Genomic DNA, 16,044 nt, shown 5'->3' on the forward strand with positions numbered 1-16,044 from the left:
AATCTCTCGTAGACAGCATATAGTTTTGTGTTGTTTTGCTTTTAAGATTTATTAGTTTATTTCTCCTTCACACACACACACACCCATTGTCTGCTCTCTGTGTCCATTCACTGTGTGTTCTTCTGTGTCTGCTTGTATACTCATTAGGTGGCTCTGGAAACCGATCCTGGGATCTTCTGGAGTGGGAGAGAGGAGATCATTCTCTTATGCCACCTCAGCTCCCTGATCTGCTGCATCTCTTACTGTCCCTACTCTGTGTCTCTTTCTAGTTTGTCATCGTGCTGCGCCAGCTCTCCGCATGGGCCAGCACTCCTACACAAGGCAGTACCCCACGCAGGCTAGCACTCCAAATGGGCCAGATCGTCACATAGGCCAGCTTGCCTTCACTAGGAGGCCTTGGACATCGAACCCTGGACAATAGCATATAGCTGTGCCATACCTTTTTATCCTGTCTGCCAATCTCTGTCTTTTTACTGAAGAGTTTAATCCATTTACATTTAAAGTCACAACTGATCATGCAGGACTTTCTTCTGGCATTTTGCCATTTAGTCTTTATAAGACATATCTTTTTTTGTCCCTCAAGCCTTCCATTAATGCCTAATTGATTAAATATGTAATAAATATGTAACTCCTACAAAATGACAGTACAGGACATAAATATTTATTTAATTTTTGTTATATACCATATTTTCTCACTTCTATCTGGATGTATTTTTTCATATATTTTCCTTGCATTTACCATGGGGTTAAAGTTTAATGTCCTAAATACACAACAATTATGTTTGACACCAATGTGACTGGAATAGCATATATAATCAATATATTGTGGCGGGAATAAAGTCTGTTTTCTCAGAGCCTCTTTTTCTGGATTTGTCAAATGGGTACATTAATCTCCAACTTTCTTTCATCAGAGAGATGCTGTCAGGTCAAGCAACAGGACAAGCCACGCACAGAAGGACCAGACCGAGGAAGGATTGCTACAAAAGCACATAGCAGGCCCTCAATAAATGCCATCACTGCCAAAAAAAAGTGGCACCTAAGTATCTGTCACAAAGCAAGGAGATGAAGTGAGGTGGCAGGTGTGGATGCTATTTGAACAGTTAAAAGACGCCTGCGAATGTCAGACGCTGCTTTGTGAACAACCACATCCAGCGTCTCCAGTGCACGTGCACACTCATCCTCCACGCCACAGAGGGGCTGAGCGTCACACTCGTTCCCTAAACCTGCACAGAGGCATCCTGAGTGCCAGGCTCCCCGTCCTCCAGGCCCCTGAGACAGAGTCACGTAAAGCCTTGTCCCTGCCACCGAAGAGGTGAAACCGACCTCGGGGGGACTGTCGGGGAAAGGCTGACCACAGCACGGTATGGGCATCTCCACCGCAAGATGACTCTACGTGCACAACACTTCACAGTTTACAACACTCTGTCCCACACGTTCTTGTTCCATCCCCACAGCCACCACAGGAGGCAGGTGTTCCCATCCCAGTTCCAAAGCTGAGAAAGAGAGGCTCAGGAAAGCTCGGGAAGGGCCCAGGGGCTATAGGGCCTGCAAGTGGGCAGTGATAACAGAGGAAGCGCCATCTACGGGGCAGGCACCGCCTTGCTGACAAGCGCCCGGCCGAGAGTGTCTGCATCAGGGCCCGCCACGCTGCCTCTTGGCCAAGTGCCTGGGGTGCAAATAAAGAGGGACAGGATGAGGAGAGCCCGTCCGCGCTCTCACGGAGCTCACCGCTGGGCAGACTCTTGCCGCCGCCAGGCAAGAGCCGGGCTCACCAACCGCGATGCCTCTCCCAGGAGGCCTCCTGGAGCTTGGGCAACACGAGCCCCTGCCCCAGGCCTTCCCCCAGCTGTGGCGCCCTCAGCTCATCTCCTGGTGCTTTTCCTCTCTTCCTCCACCCACACGCAGCCCATCAAGTCCTGGCAACTTAGTTATTTATTTTTTAATGATCTGACCTTCTCTTTCCAGATGGCGCCTTCCCTGCCTGCGACTGGGAACGTTAAAAGAAAATGGAGTTGTTGCTCCCCATCTGCTGCTGCCATTGTTCCCGTCACAAAACCAGAGCGGCTGAGACCAAATTAGAAGGCTGTTGCTGCTGAAAATTGAAAGTCCGCTTGGGATAACTGACATTAAGAACTGGCACCAACGGCAAAGCCGTGATTTCCAGCTGACATTAAGTGGGGGCTTATTTAGCGCCCGATGCTGTTCGCCGGCACCCTCTGCACACAAGCGCGCCCGACGGGGCAGAGGGAGCAACCCCAGGGTCGGGGCCACATCCCCTTTGGCTCCCCCCGAAGCTTTGGAACAACCCCTCCAGCTGCAGGTGCTGAGTCTGCAGTCAGATGCACCTGGGGACAAGTCCCAGCTCAGTCCCCAACCCACAGTGTGACCGAGCAAGGCACGTCACCCATCTAGCCTGTGGCCTCGTCTGGAGTGACGGCGGTCATTCAAAGTAGGGATGCACTCGGCGCCCAGCCTACAGCAGGCCCTCAAGAAGCGGCACCCGGGAAGCGGACTTGGCCCAGTGGTTAGGGCGTCTGTCTACCACATGGGGGGTCCAAGGTTCAAAGCCCGGGCCTCCTTGACCTGTGTGGAGCTGGCCCATGCGCAGTGCTGATGCACGCAAGGTGTGCCCTGCCACGCAGGGGTGTCCCCCGCATAGGGGAGCCCCACGCGCAAGGAGTGCGCCCGTAAGGAGAGCCGCCCAGCGCGAAAGAAAGTGCAGCCTGCCCAGGAATGGCTCTGCACACATGGAGAACTGACACAACAAGATGACGCAACCAAAAGAAACACAGATTCCCATGCTGCTGACAACAACAGAAGCGGACAAAGACGATGACGCAGCAAATAGACACAGAGAACAGACAACCGGGGTTGGGGGGAAGGGGAAATAAATAAATAAATAAATCTTTAAAATAAAAAAGGAAGCGGCACCCGTGACGGTCATGGTCCCTGGGACACCTCTTGCTATCACGGAGGGCAGCTGCCCTGCCTCTCCAGCCCGAACTGCCTCCCAAACTCCTGCAGGGCTGAATTCCCGCGCCACGCCCTTACTGACCCGCTGCCCAGTGGACAGCCCAGACCACTCTCTCCTCATTCCTGAGTCCAAGTCCAACCACCCAGGACACAAGACCCTGCTGGCACGGCCACAGACGTCAGGGCCGGCGGGACCTCGGCGAGCATCTCCTCCTGCCTTAGGCCCTGCAGAGGAAGCCGCAGGTGCCCGGGGAGGCCAGGTGAGTGCTGGGGTCACCCTGCTGGGATAAAGCCCTGTCAGGTTCCGAGGTCGATGCCCGGGGCCTCTCCCATAGTGGGACAGGCACAGATTGGGCAGATCCCAGGACCAACTTCTGGGACTGCTGCAAGGGTCGAAGGAGGTGAGGTTTAGAATGCGCTGCCATGCAGCCTGCGCCAGGCTCAAGACTCAGAAACCAGAACCCTCGCGAGGTGGTGGTCATGGCATTACAGGAAGACGGAGAGCTGAGAAATGGACCAGATCAGAGGCAGCAAGGGAGGCCCCAGACCCCACATTCAAGCTCCTCGCTGGGAGGCCCGTGGCGGCCCTGTGAGCGGGGATGGGGCCGTGGCCGGGCAGGCTCAGGTGTTCACGGGTGGAGAGAACAGGGAGGGCTGTCGCTCCACGGCCACGGCGTGCACAGCCAGGGCTGCAGCGCTCTGAGAGCTGTAGGGGTGAGGAATGGAAGGGAAGGACCAGAAGCCCCCAGACTCGCCTTTGCCTTCTGGAGCGCTCCATCTGCAACTCTTTTCCTGACCCTTTAAGATGGAGAACACTGGTGACTCTGCTCTAAATTCTACATGGCCCTCGGCTGGTTGCTCCCCGGCTGTGAAAGGACACGCCTGCCCCAGGAACTTCTCCCATGGCCCTCCGCGCTGGGTTGGTTCTCCTAGGGGCCTTCCCGACAGCGTCTCCCCACACCCCCACAAGAGTCCTGGGAAGGAGGGAGGCACAGTCACATCCTCGTCTGCAGGTGGAGAATCCCAGGCACCTAGAGGTCAACTCATTTGCCCGAGACCCCTGGGCTGGCAAGTGGCAGGGCGGGCACCTGAGCCCAGGCGGCCGGGCTCCTTCCACGCAGGGCTAAGCCCCACCCCACCCGCCCCGCAAAACTGAAAAGCGTGAGGACAGGACACTTGCAGGTCTTGTCCAACATGGGAAACCTGGGGCTCAGGCTGGAGACGTGCCTTCCCCACGACCACACAGCAGGGCGGTGGCCAAGCTGGGGCTGGAGCAGGGTCCCCGCCTTCCCCTGGGCTCCCACCTTCCAAGGGGCAGGACCCATCCCAGCTCCCACCACCCCCGTCCTTCTCCCCTCTCACTCCTTGGTGGATTATCATCTCGGCACACTGAAAGAAAGGAGGCAATCAAGGGGAGAAGATGTCGGGGGGATATTAAAGGAATAGCATTCTTTGTGAAGAAATGTTTTTAACGTATCCTATTTCTAACAGGCTCATATTATCCACACACACCCGCCCCAAAACCAGGCGCTGCAGATTTAAAAAAAAAAAAGAAAGAAAGCAAACTGGCAAAATAAAAGGAACAAATTATTCAGGCCCCGGGGGAACCCAGGCATTCAAATACGATTTCAAATGACTCTCCTTCCATTAAAACTTTTGCTGCAGTGCAACTGCGCAGCGATAAGGCGGCTGCGCATCTTCACAGGCCCACATCAGTCAGCGCCTCTCCTCCCAGCGCCGAGCCCACTCAACAAAGCCTCGTGGCTTCAAACGGGAGTTTCAGGCGCCTTTAGAGCAGGTGTACAAACAGCCCGCGGGGCGGAGGGGCGCGGGGGGCCCCAGGCCCGGCGGGGAGCAGCTCAGCCTCTCTGCAGACCTGAAGCCCCGCAGGGCTCGGCTGAAAATCCTCGGGGACTCTTTCCACCGCCGCCGGCATCCAGGTCACCCAGAAACGTCCGAGCAGATGCCTGAGCAACGTCAGCACCACATCCACGATGTCTGGCCGAGTGAAGCCTCTGATCCTGGCTCCCCCGAGCCCCAACCTCCCACGGGCCTTGCCCCACCCCATAGCTGTGCCTCCGATGCCCCCCTCTGCATAGTAGCCACGATGACCCACTAAATGAACATCAGATCACGGCACTGTCCAGCTTGCGATGCTACGGTGACCAGTTTCCCATCACACCCAGGACCAATTCCTTACACCTCGTCCTGGTTTTCCAGAAAACCTGCCCCTTCCCACCACCCATGCCTCCCTCTCTCCCTCTCCAGCCTCGTTCTGTCCTCACCCCAGGGCCTTTGCACCTGCTGTCTCCTACGCCTGCATCGCTTTACCCCAGATCTTCACATGGCTTCGGTCTCCACTCAAATGTCCCCTCCCCGGAGGCCCTCCCTGACGGGAGCTCCCGACCCCTGCACCAGGTGACAGTCGTGTCCCCAGCTTTCCGCCCCTCACAGCAACACCACCACTTCCTCCCGATTTGCTCCTGTTCAAGGCCTGCCCACCCCTCAGCAATGGTAAGTTCCCTGAGGACAGGAAACTTTCTGTTTTTGTCCTTGTTGGTTTCCCAGGCCTAAAATTACTGCAGAGACTCAATTTTTTTTTAATTAATGAAAGCCAGTGATGATTTATTTCCAAAAATGTTTAAGAACCCATTGGATATATATACACCTATGAAAAGAGCACAACAAAACAAAAACAAACAAAGCAAAACAAGTCCCTGCTGTTGGCTGGAATCAGCAGATGGGAGTTCTTGTGATGTCACAGGGCTGGGAATTCGAGTGACGTCACAGGGCTTACTCGCTCTGATCAACAAGGACACAGACCTTCCATTAATTTGTGAAAAGGACAAATGAGGGCATTATAACTGAACAAATGTGGTGTGGCAGACTTCATCTCACCAACTTGAAGAAGCAGAACGACCAGACAGGGAGGGAGCAGGGGCTCTGGAAGCAGAGGTCTGGATCCCAGCCCTGCCCTGCCTGCTGTGTGACCTCAGGCAAGTCACTGACCCTCTCTGGGCTTCAGAATCCTCAACTGTAAGAAGCAGTTCACCACAGACTAACTTCTTAGGGATATCATGAATGTGAGATGAGAAAGATGTGTGCAAAATGCTAAGAAAGGTGCTTGTCTCACAAGGAAGCACTCGGCAAACGTAAACATCCAGAGGAGGAAAAATAGGTCTTTGGTTGAGAACCAGTTTAGTCCAGCCCCCGACAGATTTTTATTAACAGCTTCATGGAGACAGAATTCTACTACCATAAAGTTCACCAGTGTACAATTCACTGGTTCTTAGTCTATCAGAGCTGGGCCACGATCACCACTATCTAATTTTAGAACATTTTCAGCCCCCCCCCAAAAAAACCTGTACCCATTAGCAGCCTCTTCCTCCCCCCAGTCCCCTGGCAACCACTAATTTACTTTCTGTCAACCCCTATCATTTTGCAGACAGAGAAACTGAGGCTCAGAGAGGGGAGGAGACTTGTCCAAGCTCACTAGGCGGAACAAAGGCCCTGGCTCCAGCAGCGTCTCTACACCGCCCTCTGACTCGGAAGGCGCCCTGACCCCCGCTGAGCCCGGGCGGGACCCCCGTGACCCCCCCTGCGCACACGTACGCCCCGACCTCAGCGCCCGGCGCCCCTGCCGAGGCGCGTGCCCCCGCTTCACTCACGGAGCCCGAGCTTGGCCAGGTGCAGCCTGTTGACCCAGGAGATCTTGCTCAGGGGGCTGGGGGTGATGAAGACCACCATGAAGCTGATGGGGCGGCCAGACCTGCGGCGAGAGAGGCGGGGGTGAGGCGCGGGCCCTGCGGGGGACGAGGTCACAGCCTCGCCCAAGTGTGGCCGGAGCCCAGGGGCCCGGCGAGGGCGCCGTCCCCACGGTGGCCCCCGGAGGGCGCTACCTCCCCAGGCTCTGGCCGAGCCACGTGCCCCAGCCCGGCCCCTGGGCACCTCCGGCCTGGGCCACCAGCAGAGCTGGAGGGGGTCGGGCCACCAGCAGGCTGAGCCCACCTGGCCAGCCTCCCGCCACCCCTGAACGCTGCCCCCCCAGGCCCCGTCAGACGCTGACTCAGTGCCCAAGCCCCCATAACGGGTCTCCCTCAGGTCTGTCCCCAGCCCTGACGCAGGGCAGCTGCTCTGTGGTCGCGTGAATGAATGAAGAAATAAAAGAATGGGATGGAGCACAAGCTCAGGGCAGCCAGGGGCCATTGCTGCCACCCACTGCCCCCCTCCTTGGAGCCCCAGGGCCCCTTCTGAGTTCTTTGGAGCTTGTTCTCCACAGTGGGCCATCCCTGCTGGGAACCCCCCGCTGGCGCGGGGAGAATGGGGTGCAGGAGGGGCAGGGAGCAAGGCTGTCCAGCAGGCAGAGGGCAGAGCCAGGCGAGAGCTCAGAGCCGCTGGCCCCTTCACCCAGCGCGTGCCCTGCAGCTTGGGCCCATGGCCCTGCCTCAAACGACTGCGCTCCCAACAGCCTCTGCGCGGGTGGCACTGCACCAGCCCAGGCTTCAGAGGCTGTCCCACCGGAATCCCGCTCTGCCTCTGGGGTGAGGCCGTGGACCCGTCAGGTAACCCCGAGTCTCACCCGCCCCCGGCATGGCTTGAAGCCTCGGATGGCTCCAGTGCCCCCTCTCCAACCCCCCGCGCTCCTCTCACTTGTCAGGTTTCCCAGGAAGCAGGAGCCTGAGGCGGCACTTGTTGGCCGAGTGGATCTCCTCCTCCTTCACCCGCATCAGCCTCTGCAGGGCCAGGCACCAGTCCTGAGCCACGGTCATGTTCAGGTTCTAGGGTCGAGAGGCCAAGGTCAGATGCAGCCCGTGGGCCCCCAAAGCCAGACCAGACCCACGGGAGTCGCAGCCCCCCGGGGAGGCGAACTGGGAGAGGCCCGGAGCCTCCGCCGGGGGCCCTTCGTTAGCCAAAAGCAGGAGGCTCGGCCCTGGGCTTGGATCCCACCCGGCACCTTCCGTGGGAGGGTCAGGCCCCCCTCCCCACTCAGCCCCCTATCTGGCCAGGCTCCCCTGAACCCGCACCCAGGAGCCAGGGCCCACCAGGGGATGGGGCAGAGGGAGGGGAGACCCCATGGTGCTTCTGGGTCTGGGCACGGCCCTCGGGGCCCTTGGGGCCCGGGGAGCGCGGCAAGGCCGGGCCTGGCGCCGCCCACCTGGTAGGTGCCGTGGAGCGTGCTGACGAGCAGGGTGATCTGCTCCACCACGGCCAGGTCCTTCTGCAGGTCCTGCAGCTCCTGGAAGAGGCGCGGGGGGCCGAAGTACACCTTGTCTGGGCAGAGAGAGGCCACGTCAGCCTCGGGGCCGGCAGGGGGCTGACGCGAGCCCGGGCATCCGTTCACGGCGACAACTAAGGGCCGGCGCCCTGGGGAGACCGCCCTCAAGATGAGGAAGGAGGCAGCAGGTTCTCGCACCGGCAGGAGCTGAGGAACCTCCCAGGGCCAGGAGGGAATGGCCGCCGCGGGGAGCAGTGCGTGCAGAGGCACGTGGCTGGAGAAAGAGCCTGAGCTGCAAACTGTTCCTGGGCGTCCCCTGGGCCAGGTGCCGGAGCTGCCGGAGGTGCTGGAGATACAGCAGCAAACAAGACAGGGAGGTCCCTGCCCTCAAGGGGCTTATGCTCAGGGGGGAAGGCAGCAGCCAAGGAGCAGCTACAGGGAGGGGAAGGTGCCGGAGAGGGAGACATCAGGGCGATGGGACAGTGACGGGGAGGAGGGTGCCCAGATGCCTGGGATGCTAGGAATGGAGCACGGGTAGCAGGAGGAAGAGCAGGAGGGTCCGGGAGGACCGGAAAAGGGAGTCTTTGAAAGCCGTACTACGGGGTCTGCTGTTTTTGGGCCAGGGTTTCTCAAGCTGAGGTCTTCCGGAAGTCCAGTGTTACACTGCGTTTTATTTAGATGATTACCTTAAAAACGCACATCCTGAGTCACCTGGAAAGTGACCTTCAAGCCACGTTCCACTGCACTAGGCTACCAGGGCTTCCGTGGGCTTGGAGCAGCGCTACTCTAATAGTCCCTAGGTCTAACCAAGGAGCAAGATGGGCTGGGGGCAAACGACGCGCTCACTCTCAAGGGTGCGGGAGGGTTCTGCAGAAACCCAAACAGTGAGCGGGTGGAGACGCGAGTCGCGACAAGGTCCCCCGCGGCACGGGCCCACAGAGCTCAGGGGACCTGCGCCGTAGCGGAACCACGTCCATATTGCGAGCAATTTGGTTTCCGCAAAACAGCGTCATCCATCACATTAAATTAATGTTGCTAATTTGAATTTTATTGTTCTGTAGTTTTATTTTTATTCAATTTGTGAGTTTGCTTGGGTTTTATGGTTGTTCCACGGCTAGAAGCATAAGGAGTTTATTAAGCCTGGTTTTATATTTCCACATATTTGAATAACAATATTATAAGAAAGCATTTAAGGCTGACTGGGGTGCAGCAAGCCTTTGTTCCCCTTTGAAAGGGGCCTGGCACTGCATGACTTGAGTTGGAGGAACACGCTATAGACAAAGTCCTTGAAGGAGGGGTCCTGGAGCAATGGCCCCGGGGTGGGAGGAGTGGAGGCAGAGCTGGGATGACGGTCCTCCAAGGAGGTGGGGGGGGGCAAGAAACGCTCGCAGGGAGGTGCCGCTCACGGTGAGTCGGGAACGCAGGCCAGCCCTTCCTGCCTCGCCGAGCTGGGAAGAGAGACCAAGCATTCTGGAAGTGGGCACAGCCGGCCCGGCCCAGCCCTCCCTGAGCAAGAGGGGATGGTGCAATCTCTCCCTCAGAAGTTCTAGAATTGCAGGCAGCCCCATGAGGAAACCTGGGTCAGGCAATGGACAGAGCCCCGGCTGGAGGGAAGGGGGAAGCGAAACCCCAGGGCCCTCCGAGCCTGGGGAAGGGGTGCCTGGGCACGGCCCTCCTTTCTGCCAGCCCTGCAATCACTCGACGGACAGCTGTGAACACCCGCTCTGCACCGAGCACCACGTGAGGGACGGCCCAGCTAAGGGACGAGACCTCAGCCACACAATCTCCAGTAAAGTTGCCCTGAAAGCACACAACGGGGGTCTGGGCTAGGCTGGGCTGCGCTCTGAGGAAGGGGCATCGGAGCGGAGCTGAGGAACAGGAAGTCAGACACCAACGAGAGGGCGGCGAGCCCTGAGGAAACCGGGTACACGGCCCCCGGGAACCGAGGGGCCAGTGTGGATGGAGCCCACAGATGAGATGAGGGAGGGGGCAGGGGGAGCCCCAGGAAGGAGGCAGGGGCCCAAGCAAGGACCCCGGACTTTCTCCTGAGAGCGATGGGCAGCCGTTGGCGGATTTGGCGGGAGGGGCTGGGGACACAGGCAGACCTGATCTGCAGGTGGAAGAGCTGGCTCTGGGGGCAGGTAGAGGATGGACAGGAAGGGGACAGAGGTGGAGGGAGGGGGGCGCGGTGGTGGCCGTCGTGGGGCTCACAGATGGAGGGGTGCTGCTGCGGGACAGCCGAGCTGCCCTTCTCATTGCAACAGAGTCTGGGGGGACGGTCAGGACAGGGAAGGAGGGCGCAAACAAAGCCAGACAGCCTGAGCGTCACCTGGGTCCCGCGCCATACAAAGGGGGGCCCCCGAGGTCCAGAGAGGGCGAGGCACCTGCCCGAGGGCCCCCAGGAGCGGCCACGGCCAGGCAGTCATGGAAGGCACGCCTTCCACCTCCAAGCCACTGCGTGTGCATGTGTGTCTGCATGAGGCACAGCGGGGCAGGTGGTGGGTGGGGCAGGGTCAGGGGCGTGATCGTGCCCACGCAGGGCGGGGGGTGTGGGTGCACATTTACATAGAGTGTGGAGCTGCAAAACCAGCTGGTCTCCCAGCCACACCGCCCACAGGCCCGCGGGTCCCTGCTGCGCCGGGGCGAGGGCGGCAGGGGCGTACTCACTCTGGGCCTGCCCCGCGGCTGAGGCCTTCTTGGCACCGGCGTGCTGGATGAGCACGTTGTCCTTCTCGTAGGCCCCGCCCTCCTGGCCCACCTCCACCACCTGCACCTGGGGCAGGGCCGTGTTCCACTTCACCACGTACTTGGGCCCCAGGGGCACCAGGCTGCTGATCTCCAGCTGGCCCCTGCCGGGAGAGAGAGGACAAGGCCCTGGAGAGCCCGCCCCCTGCGCTGGGCCAGCCCGGGGCCGTGCTCCTTAGCACACCAGCTCCGCACACCAGCTGCACATACCAGCTCTGCACACCAGCTACGCACACCAGCTGCACACACCAGCTCCGCACACCAGCTGCACACACCAGCTCTGCACACCAGCTACGCACACCAGCTGCGCACACCAGCTGCACACACCAGCTCTGCACACCAGCTACGCACACCAGCTGCATACACCAGCTGCACACACCAACTCTGCACACCAGCTCCGCCAGGCACCGCGCAGCCCAAGCGGGAGGGCTCAGGCCCAAACAAAGTCAGGCAGAGCGGGAGCCCTCGTCGAGGCGGAAGCACCGGGGCAGCCAGGCTCCCGCCCAGGCCAGAACCACGTGCCCCCCCCCCGGCCCTGAGCCACCTACCTGTGGTTGGCAGGCCTGAGGACAAAGACAAGAAGGAAGGGAAGCGGTTACTAGCGCTACGATTTCTGCGGGGCTGAGGCCTGCCAGGGCCGGGAGTGGAAGGACAGGTGGATGGCCTCCTCGGGGGGAACCACGGCAGCACAGGCCGGGTGTGGACAGCGAGGCCCACCAGAGGGCACTGGCCTTCCGTCCTGTCACCTCCCATTCTCGCAACAGCCCTGCTAGGAAGCTTGAGCTATTCCAGACAAGGACACACGCTCTGTGGCTAAGGGACTCACCCCAGATCGCCCAACAGATCCCTCAAAACTGGACCCCTAGCATCCCCATGGCACTTTCTCACTGCTGCACACCTGAGGGCAAAGGGGGTGTCAGTTCCACCCGTTGCACCTGCCCGGTGCCTAGTAGGTAAAAGGACTTAGAAGCACGGTATTCGGATGAATGAATGAGGGAGCGGGTCGTCAGAAGCACCGCTCACTCTGGTCTGTCCTGGAGGCTCCCTTGCCTGAGTCCCACAGGCCACAGCTCCTAGAGGCAGGGCCCGGGGCTGGCTCAGAACCACTTGCTGGGTTGAGGGACAGATGGACAGGCGGGCAGTGAGTGTGCGGGGCCCCGAGCAACCCTGCTTGCCACCCTTCCAGGACGCGTGCACCACGACCACGCCGAGCCCCGGGTTGGCTCCAGGCCCTGCGCAGGAGGCCCGGGCTGCCTCGGTGCCTCCTGAGCCAGCCTCTGCCACGCCCCGGCCCCACGTGGCTTCCTCTGGGAGGCAGAAGGGCCAGGCTGGGATTAGCAGTCCTCCACGTGGGAGGATTTTCCCTGCTGGATCTCAGTTATTGTTGCCGTGTTGTTTCCAAAGTGGTGTCAAACATGGAAAGCGCGCTCTCCCCATCCCCCTGCCCCAAGTGCAGGGAGCCCTGCTGGCAAAGTCACAGCCGGAGTTCTCAGGGGGCATCTGGCAACCAGTCACGACTCCTGAAGCCCCCAGGGCCATGCGGGAACACAGAGGGGACGGTGGGAGCCACAGAGCAGGAGCTCTGGGTTCTGAATTTCCCAGAGGGCCCAAAGGGCCCCACCTTTGCGTGAACTCTGCGTAAGGCCGACATTAGGTTCCCAGGGGCCCAATCCGACCCGTGAGCTGCCCGCTTGCAACTCAGCCCCACCCCAGCTCCAGGGCTCTAACTCTTTTGGGGGCAGCCTGGCACCCGGGGTCCAGCATTTCTAGAACCTCTGGCCCAGAAGCGGGGCACGGGCTCCCGCGGGCAGAAGACGCCCCGGGCTGTGGGGGAGGGGAAGGCTCACACTGAGAAACACAGATTTGCCCAGAGGAAGAGTGAACTGAACGAAAGCACCAGGATGTGGATTGGACACGGAGAAGAAAATCTCGAGGTTAAAGCGGCCAAAACCCAGGAAGCCGTTCGGTAACCAAGTGCGGAGTTCCAGAACAGCCAGTCGGTGCTTTGTACAGTGGACAGCCATTTGCCCAAAGGCTGGGGCTGCCCCTGCTGACCTCTCTAGGTACTTCCCAGCCGGTCGCTGTGGCAGCCAGCGACAGAGCAGGCCAAGAGGGCTGGGGGTGGGGAGAACTGGACAGCAGGGGCCTAAACTGGGCTCGGTGGGACCCGCTCAGGAGGCCGTCGGGGGCTGGGCTGCGGGAGGGCCCCCCAGGGGTGGCGCCCGCCCCCCGCACGGGCCCACTCACTTGAAGTTGATGTTGGCGCAGACCAGCATGTCGTTGAGCAGAAAGACCCTGCGCTCCTTGGACTTGATGAGCTGCCCGCGGTCACCGTACACGGTCTCCGTCAGCGTCTCGCACAGGAGCAGCTGCCGCTGGCCCGAGGTCAGCAGCTGCGGGGAGGGGGCGAGGTCAGCACCAGCACTGCAGCCCACGCGGCTACGCAGCCATCGCCTGTGCCCCCGACGCGGAGGCCACGAGGTCCACGCGCTGAGTCCTCCGCCCCGAGGCGGCCTCCGCGAGCCTGACCTCCGCGAGCCTGACCTCTGCAAGCCTGACCCCTGCGAGCCTGACCTCCACCCTTCCAGAGTCGGCCCCCGCCAGCCGCGCTCCCCCAGCCTCCTGCGGAGGGCCACGCCGCAGGACCACCACGGCCACAGCTCCGGGTCAGAGGCGTGCTCGGACGCTAGCTCCTCCACCCGCCAGCTCTGAAGCCGCCACCCCCCCCAAGCCTCAGTTTCCTCAGCTGTCAAGTGCGGACAGTGGCCTCTACCGCTCAGCTCACACGAAAGAACACGTGACCAGTTCTGGCTGCACGACTTGTGGACTCAGGGCAAAATGGAAGCACGGGGTCGCCTGTTCAAAAGCTACTGAGAGTTTCAAGATGGCGACAGTAAGCCAAGCGTGGGGCCCCCTGAGCACGGGCCCTTTGGGGCGCTGCAGGCGCGTCCAGAGACAGCCGCCGTCCCTGCTGCAGGTGTCCGTGATGGTCTTCACACCTGCAGAGGCGCAGGAGATGCAGGGACGCCCGGCCTGGAGCTGGTCCCACCCCTGCACCCGACCTGCTACGCAGCCTTTGGCCTGGAGGCCTCTTGGAGGCTCATGAAGGGGCTGGAACAGAACTGCTGGTCATAAAGTGACCCTCTAAGGGGACCAAAGGCCTTCCAGCCTACGGCATCTGAGCAGGCATTTGCCAACCTTAAGCTGGACACCAAGGACCCCTTCCTAGCCCTGGGGCCATCAACCCAACCAGGGACCCACTAGGAAATAGCTCTTTTCCTGATGAGGGCGGGGGGCAGTATTCAGCAAATTCATTCCCAAAATCCATTACTCTGATGACAGCAATTATTCTCCCCTGCCCTCTCCATCCTTGCTTGAAAAAGGACAGATGGCCCCAAACTTATCCTGGAGAGAACAACCCAGTGTTCTCCAAAGAGCCATCCATCTCGCTGACACATCACCAAAGCCCGAGCGGCATCGGTGCCCACCAAGGGCCGGGCGCTGTGCTCGCACGAAGCGGTCCATGTCTCATTGGGTCATCCTGACCATCCCACCAGGCTCTGAGCGTTGCCCAGACGAGGAAATGGAATCACAGAGGGGAAGCACTTTTGCCCACACGGCCTCCTCCCCCAGCACTCTCCGTGCTTTCCAGCTGGCGGGACAGGGGCCCACACATGGGGGGCTCAGGAGGGGCTCTCGGGACTGCTAAGGCAGGGACTCCTGCTCCCACGCTACTTCCACAAACAAGCGAAGGACGGTGCCTGGCAATGCTACTCGGGCTCTGAGGACAGCAGAGGCCCCACAGGAAGCAGCTAAGCGGGTCATGACTCAAAATTTAGGAGGAGAAAGTCCTCTGGGCTGCTGGCAATCATCCCCCTCTGCCCCTAGGCAAAGAGAGAGAGAGAGAGAAAGAGGGAGGAAGGGAGGAAGGAGGAAGCGAGAGAGAGAAGAGAGAGGAGGAGGAGAGAGAGAGAGAGAGAGAGAGAGAGAAAAGGGGAAAGAAAAAGACAAGAAAGCCAGATATTCCACAAATGTCCCTCTGGAGGGTCCTGAAGAGGCACATTTTGCAATCGTCAGCAGGGTTCCGTTTCGGGTACACCCAGTTTCATTTCTGCTTTTCCCTGGGTGACAGCGACAGGGAAATCACTGAACTGGTCTCAACACTGGCTGAGCCTGTCCCAGGAGGGCTGGAGGGGGGAAGGGCAGGGCAGGGGGTGGCACCCTCTTCCAAACATCACACACCTATCAAGCATGCCATTTGCTTAAAGGATGGGGAAACTGAGGGTCACAGAGTTCAGTTCCTGCCCCAACCTCAAACACCTGATACCCGAACTCTGCTGACCGCTGTGCTCCACTGCCCAGGTCCGAGGGCCAGAGCAGGAGAGAAGGATACCCTTCTCCTCGGCAATCTTCCTGCCGGGAAGGAGGGCTGCACAGACAAGTCCCCACCAAGGAATGAGACGAAGCCAGGGAGACCCACCTGCTTTCAGGAAAGGGGACTAAAGGGGGGCAGAGGAAGAAATTTCCCATGGACAAAGATCATAAAACATTAGCTCAGGGGATGGTGATTGGGCTGACATCTTTTTCCATAAAGAAATTCCAAACCAGAGGCTTGTGTGAGGCTGGATTGAGAAAGTCCTGCTTGGAGTGGGGTGGGGGCATGCCTTCCAGCCCCCAGTCCACCCCATGCCCCCAGGGGAGGGTGGGGTCTCCTGACCAGCTTTTCCTCCCCAGCTCTGTCCTCTTGGCGCAGGTGAAGCAAACCCAGACCATGGGGCTGGCAGGTAGCACAGGTGGGGACAGGTGCCACGGAGGAGGGAGAACCACATGACCAGCTCTTCCAATCCTTCAAGATGAGCCAGAAATCCAAATTTTATGAGGCCTCTCCCAATTTTAAGATGTCTGCAACTAATTCCATTCTCTTAAAAATGCTGTGTGGGCCCCAAAACACTTCTGTGGCCTGAATTTGGCCTGAAAGGGAGGATCTAAGAGTGGGTCTGAGGTCTAAAGTTGCAAGGACCACCCTGCCTTACAGGCCCATTAGGTAAGGGTCAAAGAAGGCAGCGCACATTACATATACTGTAAGTGCGGTACACATGAAAAGGGCTGAC

The 16,044-nt window shown here is 59.6% G+C and overlaps 1 protein-coding gene across 9 annotated transcripts in view; it reads right to left on the bottom strand.

The window, feature by feature from the left end:
• The window catches only part of ARHGEF10L (Rho guanine nucleotide exchange factor 10 like), a 169,667-nt gene that overhangs the window by 55,317 nt on the left and 98,306 nt on the right, over positions 1 to 16,044 (bottom strand). For 6 of the 9 annotated variants that reach the window (XM_058304283.2, XM_058304282.2, XM_058304285.2 and 3 more), the window contains 6 exons: positions 13,181 to 13,326; positions 11,482 to 11,496; positions 10,856 to 11,037; positions 8,129 to 8,244; positions 7,624 to 7,751; positions 6,642 to 6,742 (listed from right to left, as the gene is read on the bottom strand). In XM_058304283.2, coding sequence (XP_058160266.1) covers positions 6,642 to 6,742; positions 7,624 to 7,751; positions 8,129 to 8,244; positions 10,856 to 11,037; positions 11,482 to 11,496; positions 13,181 to 13,326 — 688 coding nt within the window. The remainder of the gene's footprint in view (positions 1 to 6,641; positions 6,743 to 7,623; positions 7,752 to 8,128; positions 8,245 to 10,855; positions 11,038 to 11,481; positions 11,497 to 13,180; positions 13,327 to 16,044) is intronic. The other 3 variants (XM_058304287.1, XM_058304284.1, XM_058304289.2) reach the window with 1 other exon arrangement.

Source organism: Dasypus novemcinctus, chromosome 9, assembly GCF_030445035.2.
Source record: "Dasypus novemcinctus isolate mDasNov1 chromosome 9, mDasNov1.1.hap2, whole genome shotgun sequence".
Taxonomy (NCBI): Eukaryota; Metazoa; Chordata; class Mammalia; order Cingulata; family Dasypodidae; genus Dasypus; species Dasypus novemcinctus.